The 11,718-nt window shown below is 32.1% G+C and overlaps 1 protein-coding gene across 2 annotated transcripts in view; it reads right to left on the bottom strand.

The window, feature by feature from the left end:
- Pcdh11x (protocadherin 11 X-linked) overlaps positions 1-11,718 on the bottom strand; it is a 611,215-nt gene that overhangs the window by 327,362 nt on the left and 272,135 nt on the right. For both annotated transcript variants that reach the window (XM_048796549.1, XM_015506140.2), the window contains exon 3: positions 4,174-4,254. In XM_048796549.1, coding sequence (XP_048652506.1) covers positions 4,174-4,254 — 81 coding nt within the window. The remainder of the gene's footprint in view (positions 1-4,173; positions 4,255-11,718) is intronic.

Consider the following 11,718-nt stretch of genomic DNA (forward strand, 5'->3'; position numbering starts at 1 on the left):
GTGGAGGATGGGAAAGGCAGCGGAGCACAACAGACACTAGTATGGCAATATGTAAATCAATGGATGTGTAACTGATGTATCAGATTCTGCAATCTGTGTATGGGGTGAAGGTGGGAGTTCATAACCCACTTGAATCAAAGTGTGGAATATGATATGTCAAGAAATTTGTAATGTTTTGAACAACCAACAATAAAAAATTAAAAAATAAAATAAAAAAAAGATGTTGTGTCTGCCGAAAACTGGACAATAAATATTTAAAAATTCTCTCTCTCTCTCTCAAAAAGTTTTGTTAAATTAAAAAATTAAATTCAATTGGAATATTTCACTTCCTTCCTTCAGCCTTTCCAATTAGTCTTTACTTGTACTTTCCTTATTTCTCTTGAATAACTCAACAGCTTTGCACTATTTTATTTACTGTCTGAGTCAAAATTAGTAATGGTCTTTGTTAAATATTTGTGACTCATTCATTAGCTATGGCTAATAGATTTGGGGAATTAAAATCAAACAGTATAATGTATACAAGCCAAACATTCTACCTAAGTTTTGCAGTACTATCATGCTGAACTGTTTATGTTTCCATGAATATAAGATCTGATAACAAAATATCTGTTTTTTATGAAATGCAGTGATAGTCAAGACATTTTCTATATTCATAATCAGAATACTATCTTAGTGACAAAAGTTTTTTTCACAAGCAATGCAATTACTACTGACAAGTCAGAAAAGTATGAAAAGCCTCAAGAAATATACTAATTTTATTTTGTTTCAATTTGAAAGAATATAATTCAGCTTTAGATTTGCTAGCTCATTAAGCATTATAATTGCTATAAATCAGAGGCAAGGAAAATGGAGGGAGAATTCATTATGAAAAGGGAAAAGATCAAGCCACTATAAATGCCACATTACAAAAAAATAAGAGCCTCAGACAAACTGACATATGCATTCAGCATATGTAAAGCTGGTCAAAAACCAGTTTTTGAATAGCTCTCTATTTCATCTATGTACTCTACCAATGCTACAATATTCCCTGGTGAACATTTATGATCCCAGTTATGCACCAAATCCAGCTATTTAAATATTTTCTTAAGACTAACAAAAATGTATTTCCTCTTATAAGGAAATGGACACTCTCATTTGATCTACTTTATCCATATGATAAGTTGATCTATGATTTCATGGTTCACATACTACTTTAATTAGTTGAATAGTTGGCTTTTATTGCCAGGAACCATTGTGCTATAAAAGATACAACTGTAGCACTTGCCCATGTGTTTAAAAGTAAACTGTCAAATTCACTGCCTGTATCAAGGATTCTAATTAGTGACATCTGAATATTTGATGTATTTAAAGATTTCAATGGAGAAATGGAAATAATTTTCAGAATGACTCTAGTTTTAGTCATTTCTTTTCTCAGAAAATTGCTTTTTTTGTGGGGGGAGGGGGTACTGAGGACTGAACCCAGGGGTGCTCAACCTCTGAGCCACATCCCCAGCACTTTTTATATTTTATTTAGAGACAGGGTCTTGCTGAGTTGCTAAGTGCTTTGTTAAATTGCTGAGGCTGGCTTTAAACTTGCAATCCCCTGCCTCAGCCTCTCAAACTGCTGGTATTACAGGAGTGCGCCACCACACCTGGCTCAGAATTTTTTTTTTAAATCCCCCAAATGAGTAATGAATATCTTATTGAAGATGAGATATTTCATAAAGAAGCATAAAAGCTCAATCATAGAAAAGTATTTTCTTTAAACTTTTCTGAGGCCAGCACAATATTTATCAAAACTAAGGTTGAAAAGTTCCTATTTGTACCTTATGCATAGTAATACTACATGTGCAATGTAACTTACCACTATACAGCTTATTTTAACTTTTTAATTTTTTTCACTTTTATAATGCATGTCAAATTGCAATTGAAGCCTCAGGCAGTAAGGACAATCAAGGCTATCAGATACTTAAAAGACTTATGAAATAAAAGATCCTCGAGCAAAAAGAAACCACTATGTAGGCACCCATTATTCTCTATGGAGATTTTAACTTGGTTAAAAATTGAAAAAAAATCAGTAATTGGTAAGAAATTAGTAAATTATATGGCATTTGATTTAGTAGAATACAATCAGTAGTAAGTACTTGACTAAACAAAATATTACTGATAGAGCATCTTCTTATTCATGGAGGACATATGTTACATAACAATGTTTAATTCCATCTGACTTCTAAATAATTATACCAGTTATAAGCTATGTCATACTAGTAGGCCAAATTTTGGGACCTTAATTTATATACCATAAAATTGTATAAGGCTCAGGGTGTAGCTCAATGGCACAGTACTTGCCCAGGAAGTGTCAAGTCCTGAAGCTGTGAAAAATAAATAAAGAAAAATATATTGTGTACTTTTCTTCAAAACTTTTAAAGACAGAGTTTTTTGTTTGTTTGTTTTAACATCAAGGAGTCAATAAAACTGATGCTGAACGTATGAGAGGCATCTTGGATAAAAATGTAGAAAATCATTATATTATGGTTCACCTCATATTCTATTTCTTCACCAATTTTCTTGAGGAAAAATCAGAGGTGCCAGACATGAGAATCTGAATATGAAATTTGACAAAAAAAAAACAAATTCAGGTTGAATGATTTAAAACTTGTGATAATTTGGATAGATACTATGTTATAATTTACCTTTATGAAATTATTTCTTCCCACAGTACACCTAAAAATAAATATTAAAAAAATAGTTCTATAAGTCTACCAAAGAGCATAAACTGTGAAATACTGTAGGATGTGATAATTGTAAAACACGTGGTTTTTGTGAATTTTGGAAGCACACATGAAATAATAAACAAATTTGATTCTCTTTCCACTTTTATATTGTAGATCTCTATTTATGTATCAAAATTTCTGAATTTATTTCCCTTGTAACACACAATAGGGTTGTTCAATTATTTTAGTTATAGATGGACATAATACTTTATTTTATTATTTTTTTAATGTAGTGCTGAGGATCAAACCCAGTGCCTTACATATGCTAGGCAAGTGCTCTACCACTGAGCCACAACACCAGCCCCAAACAATGATATTTGAAAATAACTGGACGGAAAACAATTTATGGCTAGTCATCTGGCAACCAAGCTATTAGATTCAGGACTTTTACCATATTAACATAACAACAGTAAATTAACCAGACACAGAATATTGAATGACATAGAATTTTTAGATATTGGTCTCCTCACATTAGTTTTTAAAAGTACCCTTATAGCCTTTATTAGGAAAACAAATTTAAATGTATTTATTAGTCACATTTTGGGCTATCTTGATTGAAATGGGTGAAATTAGTTTCTTTAAAACTACCTCATATTTTGATGTTAAAAATAAAAGCTCAAATGCATTTCTCCTAATTTATTTTACTGAGATTTCACTAATATTTGCCTAATTAACATAAAACAAATTGTGCTTTATTATACTAAGACTTAAATTTGCCATATTATAAAACATTTCTCAATTTGTTTCAACCCATTATCCTAGAACTCTCCTAAACATTGGTAAAAGAGACAATCATTTAATAGATATTTTGAAAGGAAAAATTGTAACTGATCAAACAAATAAACTAACTATACTATTATTATCAAACCGTCTGCCTCAGCTTCCTGAGTCACTGGGATTACAGGTGTGTACCACCACACCCAGCTATGTCTGTACCTATTTACAGCTTCCTGAGAGACTATAGTTGCAAAAAAATTAAGAACAAAAAAAAAAAAAACACTTTTGTTGGTACTGTAGTTCTATCTCTCACTTTAGTTCTATCTCTCACTTTATTGCAATTTGTCCACCTCATCCATAACTCAGAGCAACTTTGTCTCAGGCTACTGTCTGTCCTTGGGACCCATTCATTTCTCCTAAAAAGTATTTATTACTTGTCTAAAATTGCATACACCTTCCTATGTCCTTTTCCCCTATGAAGAGAGTATTTAAGGCACAACTATCTGGCCCTTCTTCGAGTTTTCATATTTTTGTAGGGCTCCTATGTACATATGTATGTTAATACACTTCCATGCTATTTCTTCTGATGAGCTATTACCGGTCTCTTCCACCTGATTCAAATACTGAAACTTCAGAGGGAAAGTATGAACTTTCTTACATAAGGAATAGGGAGAAAATATCAAAAGTAATGTCTCATTCATACCTGTGGTTGAGGATGAGTCCAGATTTCAACAGTTGTTGGCTCTTTCATGGGGGTGCGAGATCTTACAACCTCCTTCATTGGCTTTAGAAAGAGGGGGGAAATAAGTACTTTTAAGTTTTATGATAAAAGTTAAAAAATGCATTTCACAAAAGCATTACACATACATAATATTCTGCTTGAGTAAATTATCATTTTCGAGACATCACATTTTATTTATTCAACAAACAGGTAATTGAGGTGAAAATGTGCCAGGTACAGCTCTAGATACTAAAAATAAAAGGAGTATAAAAAAGAAATGAAATACTTTTCTTATGAAAGTTATGTACTAGTGTTACATTTTAGTGTTCATTTAAGCATATGCAAAGTTGTGGAAGACAATTTAAAATACTTAAATAAATCAAATTAAGGTATAGAGAATTTTAGTCCAATTCTTTTACAAAGTAATGGCCTTAAGAGCTATATTTATGAATGCACCATTGTCTCATCCTAAAATCTATCCTGTGTGTGCTACAATAGAAATTTACATTGTGTATATAAGGGTATTTAATATATGTAATAAAAATCAAGAATTTATCAATGAATTCACAGATGCTAATGTATCAACCCAGAACAATGATAAACATCTTGAAAAGATGATGCCTGTAACACATTTAATTTTTTTCCCTCAGGATATAGAATATTTTTTGTTTTTAATATACTGAAGGAATATAATACATAATTTTTCTCTATGAGATTTTGGGATATGTAGGAATAGATTTGGTAAGAAGTTACTTGATCCATAAAGAGGAAATATTTTTCAAAGAAGCTGAGGAATTCCGATTCAGTGACTGCTGGATGTTTTGGTGCTAATATAACAAAGTAGAGTAGTTGTGTCAAAGACCTTATGTTACACTCTAATGATTTTGTATTGCTGTTTAGAGCACTAAAAATTGAAGTGATGCAGCTATTACTTGACAGGGTTTCAAGTGCTACATGTATTACTATGACAGTTTATTTTATTTCTTTATTTTTATTACCAGTGCATGCCCATCATGTCAAAATAAGAAGAAAACATCAAACTTGGAACATCACAACTTCAAAGCAATTGGGCAGAAATTATTCTCTTACCAATTTAAATGACAAGTCATGTTTATTATGCAATGACACTGTAACAGTGAAAAAATGATACTATACAAATTGACATTAGCAAACTAAGCACTCATTGCAATATCACAACTCACAGAAAAGCAATAGTCACAAAAATTAGAAAGTTAAAATGTAATATCTCATCACACCAGAACTTCTTCACAAAAATAAAATAGCAATAAAAATTAGGCTGTGACCAAAGTTAAATTCTGAAAGGCTCAATTGTTGTCCAAACAAAGAAAGCCAGTTCTGATGGAGAGTTAATTAAATCATGTATGCTTACAGTAGCTGAAGAAAGGTTTTCAGAGAATATAAACTTTAAATTAGCCTTTTGGCAAATACAGTGACTCAAAAAGTTCAGAACATCAATCACAACTACAATTGCAGCTATAAAAAATAAGGGCAAATGATTTAGAATAAGTTTCATTGTCTCTTCATGAGTTAAAATATTTTACCAACAATGAACAGTTGCTCTTTGTGTGAAGAAGCAATGCCAAATTTGATGCAACTAAATAATTAGCATCTATGGATGGTTTGCATGGAGAAGAATAGACAAGAACATTTTCAAAGTAGTTGAGAAAACACAAAATTCAATAATAACTGAAGGGGGTGTACTAAAAATTTTATGACTGATAGTTGTTAAAACATGTGTGGGGCAAAAAGAAGTTTAGTTTAACAAAACAAATTTGTGAAAATATGAGGTCTTCAAGTCTATGGTTACTTGTTGCTTTATACATCAACATATTTTGTGGGAAGTATTTTACTCTATCTTGTATTATTGAATCTATAGGGTCAAGAGTGAATTTTATTCACTCTGTGAACCAAATCACTGTCAGGTGTATTAACTTATCAAAATGACAAATTGAATATCCTGACTTGTCCTCCCAAATAAGTGCCGGATTGCTTAACATTAACAAAATTTTATGGGCATATTTCGAGCTCAAGTCCAAGATAGCGATTTTATTAAATGAAAAGAAGCAACCTCAACTATTATTTCCAAACATTGAATCACTTCAGAAAATAAAATTTGTACATACTTAATATCTTTTAATAAATCAGTTTACAAATCACAAGGTAAAAGAATGCTTACATGTGAAACTTACAATTCAGTAAAATCATTTTGACAAGTTCTCCATATCACAAGTCATATCAAGTTACTTTATATATGTCAAGGCTGTCAAAAGTTAAAAAATATACATATATATATATATATATATATATATATATATATATATAGAGAGAGAGAGAGAGAGAGAGTATCTCAATCCCAATACAAATTTGATATATAAGTTGTGACAAAATAAAATTTAAGAGGTTTACCTGGCTTTTAGTTGGAAATTACTAATCTTCAATGTAATGATATGCTAAGTGGTAAAGCCAAAAAAATAATCTAATATAATTTTTCAAATAACTTTTAAGAGATATATACATTTATACTAAACTAAAATCACATACTCCTGGATTGATATTAGAATTTGAGAGTTCCCTTCTTTGTAAGAAGATATTTTCAGAGGTGAGATACAGAAATTCATTAATTTCCATAACAGACCTGTATTCCATCAAAATTATACTTTATTACAATTATTATTTTATTTTAATTAATAAAAAATTTGTGAAAATTAACATTCTCTCGCTTTAAAAATATCTGTGGCCCTTTAAAGGGAAATATTTCTCACCTCTCAACTAGGTAAGAAGGGAAGAAATAGCAGTAACTGTCATTAATGGATAATTCTTAAAATAAGTAAAGTCTGATAGACTTTGGATGCAGTGGATAAAACATATGGCGGCCTCTTTTGGCAAAGTGAGCAAGCAACATGGTCTAAAGCACAGAGAACCAATAGGTATCCCAGAGAACAGAAATGCCAAAAGAGATGCAGCAGAATGGGGGACAAATGTATACAAAAATGAATTAAGCTCATACTCTAGATGGACTTGCAAAATTAACTGTTTATACTGATACAGGAAGCAAAGTAGAAAAACTCAGATATGCTTGAGCAGCATGTCATAGGCTATAGAGGTTTCTCATCAGAACTGTGCTCAGAACTTTCATTTAACTTTTTTTTTTTAATAAAACAAGTCTTTTTGAGTTGTCTTTTGTATGCACATTTTAAGCACTTGACTTAAACATTTTTTGTTAATCGTGAGCATTCAATGTCTATCTGGTCTGTCCTCTGTCAAATACATAATGCTTGTATTTTAATGTCTATTGTATTAATCATGGATGGCATTTTAGGTGACTAAAATGAAAAATATGCTTCAATATTCAGAATAATATTAGAAAAAATATTTAAATTTATTTTGTATACAATAGCAACTTAATGGTAAAATCACACCCCATTCATACCAATGTTCTTCCCATCTCTCCTCCACTCCCACCAAAGCCTTATATTTCTAAGAATAAAAACCAGGGAATTGTCTCATACAATGCTTCCAATATAAAGAACTTCTGAGGATTCACTATAATGCAAGTGATAAAAATTGCAATTTAGGAAATCTTATTGTTCAAATACATTTATGTTTAACTGTTTTAAGATAATGAAATGCGGTTGATCAGTGACACCTGAGAAATAAAATGCAGATACACATTTCAGTTTCTTCATATGTACCATGTACTGAATGAGACTGCATCTTCCCTTTTATGGAATTAGGTGTCAAGCTGTCGGGAAAAGAGTAAAATGCTTTATAATAATCACAGTCTTTGTAGATTTAAGCTCATTTTAATCCAGTTCATATTAAGATGATACTCAGTGCCAAAAAGTGCGAAGTGCCTCATACCAATGATCTTACAGAATTTTGAAAAGTGTCAGGGGCATTATTGCTAATAATAAAAATAACATTTCAAAGAGGAAGATAGGTAGATATTTGATTGCATTATTATTTCCAAGTTAGAGATTACTAGTTCATAGTTTAGACATTGGAAGGGAATTTGATGCTGTTTAAAATTGCATTAACTCTTGTAAGCACGGATACATTGTCTCATCAGTGATGCCCTGTTGGCCTAAAAAATAGATATAAGTGAAAAGAAAGGTGTCCATTTATATTACTTTACCTTTAAGGATCTTCTAATTTCAAATTATAAAAATTGTTTATAATGTGTTTGAATTTTATTTGTGGAGAATGTGGGAAGACAATGGTTCATAAAGTGTACTGATTGAGAGAAAATGCCCAAATTCTATGAAATCTCCCTCTTTTTTTCTAAAGCAAGAAGTAAGGAAAATTTAAGGCAAATTTCCATTTATGGGGATGTAAATGTTTAGCTCAAAATATATACAGTAATATAGCATTTGTGATAAATTGGTGAAAAACATAGTTAGCTGCCAAAGGATTTAGTCTTTCGGGAAAATAGTAAGAGATTGCTAAGGGTGACCTAAAAGAGTAAAATGCATTTACCAAAATATAATTACCTTGCAAAAATAAAAAGCTTATGAAGCACTATAATTCAATCAAACTTCCTAAATCTGGCAGGTCCTTCTAGTTGTTCTTCTCAATTGTTCAATTGTTTTCCTGACAATGACTCACAGAATCTGAGCCTTAGTGACATGATTCATGAACTGCATTCCTCAATCTGACTAATCTCAAAGATACTGGGCCAGATATACCCAGATTAATTTTGTAATCATTTTAAGAAGAAATGTGGGATGCAAAATTTCTTTTCTTACTTGGAAATTTTATTGCCACTCAAACCTAATGGTAAGAAAATCATTGACAGAATAAAGATCATGATGCTTATGATTGCAGTCTCAACATTACATTATTGTTTCAAAAACTATCAAGAAGAGAATTCACAGAAGCCTCAATGTATTCAGCAATTATATTTCTTTCTCAAATGTGGCAGGTTTTCCAGTAGAATGTAAGTCTGATACCATTTTCTAGGTAATCATATACATCCCAGAAATCTCAGGTTTTTACAAAGATGTGACATTTTAAAACTATCACAATCATCACTATATTTTAGATACCAAAAACCATAAGTGAGTTTAACTGATAGATTATTGCTATTTTATTGCCATCTAGTTGACATATTGACATGATAGAGAAAATAAATCTTCTCAAACCTGCATATAAGACATTTTCTGGAGAATCCTGTGGAATATCAAGCATAGTGATACACATACTACATTAGTAAGATTTTTGTCACTGTGACCAAAATACTTGCCTATAATAACTTAAGATAGTAAAAATTATTTGGCTCATAGTTTCAGAGGATCAATCCATGGTGGGCTGAGTTGATACCTCTTGGTCTAAGGGGAGACAGAACTTCATGGTGGAATGGAGTGATGGAGAAGTGCTGTTCCACTCATGGCTGACTAGGAACCAGAGAAAGGGAAGGGGCCACAGGGAAGATAAATCCTTATTGGTCACACACTCAGTGACCTGCCTCTTCCAGCCACAACCAGTCTGCCCACAGTTCCCTCCCAATCTATCTATTTAAACTACTGTGGACTGATTTGATTACAGTTCTCACAATACAATAATTTCACCTCTGAATATCCCTGTATTTAACAGGAATTTGGGGGAGGACACCTCACATCCAAATGACAGAATTAACTAAATGCATGTAAGTATGTGGATTGTGTTTCTAAATGATTACATTTTTAAAATTTTTATTTTTTTGTAAAATAAGTTATACATGACAGCAAAATGCTCTTAAATTCATTATAAATGATAACATTTATAGAAAATTTCCCTCATTTTCATTTACTTTCATTCATGGTACTTACTATGGAAATAATATCCATCAAAAGTATGCCCAAAATTACAAATGCAATGCATAACTTGCTTACTGTTGTACATGACACATAGATTTGAATGATTTCCATTAAAAGCCTCGATACAACATAAAATTTTATTTTTATAAAAAAACTGCAAGGCATGTTTTCTTTCTTTTTTTTCAATTTATTTTTAGTCATAGATGGGCACAATACTTTAATTTATTATTTTACTTGGTGCTGAGGTTTGAACTCCAGTGTCTCACACATGCTAGGCAAGTGCTCTACCTCTGAGCTACAGCCCTAACCCACATGTTTTCTAATTGCAGTGAGTATACTCCAATAAATTTCTTTAAAAAGAAGAAACCTTCATTAGTTACTACTCTGCTTAATGTTTCTTAAAGTCTTCTTGGCAATATCTAAGAAGAAAAAGATAGGTATTTTAAAAAGGTTAAAATCTATTCAACAATATGGTACAACAAAGGAATATGTAGGGCCTTTATACCTCATCTGACTCTTCAGTCTACAAGTTTTATGAAATTCTTGAGTTACTTAAGACGACTCTCAATTTCATCATCTTTGAAATGGATATAATAGTATAAGCCTTATGTAATCACTGTGTGAAACTAAGTTACTACAAAATGTTTGGCACTTTATGATTATCTTCTTGACATTCAGTATTAGGGCTATATCTTCCCTAACAACATGAAGCAGAAGCAATCTGGATTCATGAAGCATGTGTTGCACCCCTCAGTCTCTCCTAAATTAAACTATCACATTAATAGAATAGAAAGGCCCTGAGTAGTTCTTCCTATGAAGGATAATGGCCCCATAATCTTCTGTTCTTACTCACAAATAAACCTTAATTCTCCTCAGTTAGATACTATGAAGCAAATCAAAATTTTTGAGATTAGAAATTCAAGTATGTTATATTTGTGTTTTTGTATATCTAAAAATTGAAAATTCACTGCCGTTACAATAAATAGCCCAGTAATATGATAGGTGAAGAAATAGAATGAATAGAAAAGGTAAACATTTCATTTTTTAAAAATATTTATTTTTAAGTTGTATTTGGACACAATATCTTTATTTGTTTATTTTTATGTGGTGCTGGGGATCGAACCCAGGGCCTCGCATATGCTAGGCGAGCACTCTACTGCTAAGCCACAATCCCAGCCCGATATTATATGTTATACTTTTTCCAATTATTATATAACTTTTAGTTAAGGCAGAACTCTTTTGATTATAAATTTATGTGGTGAGCCGCTTCTGCCGTTTATGCAAATTATGGTCACCATTACATGATGGCGCTGGCTCCGCTGTGGTTTGTGACAAACAACTCCTTGTTTGGGAGAGTTGGCGCATGACTTTTCATCACTCTATGAGAAAGCTCCACGTGGCTGCTTTGCATTGGGGCTTGAGATGCTTTATTAAGGCTGGGAGGGGCATCCGAGGAGAGACTAGAAGAAGAACTATCAGGGACCTGAATAAAAAAAGTTGCTGAAAGAAGATTCTTGGGTTGCGTCTTTCTTGCGGGCAAGAAGTCGCGCGCAACAATGCAACAAGTGGTGCCGAGACCCGGGAACTCAGAACTTTCAGCAGTCAGGGGGGTGCACCGTAGTCCCAGGTAAGTGGGATCCGCGACTAAAGTGGGGCAGCAGCTGCATTGTGTACTTTCGCTTTTACTTTCGCTTTTGTTTTCTGTGTTTCT

The sequence above is a fragment of the Marmota marmota genome, unplaced genomic scaffold (genome assembly GCF_001458135.2).
Source record: "Marmota marmota marmota unplaced genomic scaffold, marMar, whole genome shotgun sequence".
Lineage (NCBI taxonomy): Eukaryota > Metazoa > Chordata > Mammalia > Rodentia > Sciuridae > Marmota > Marmota marmota.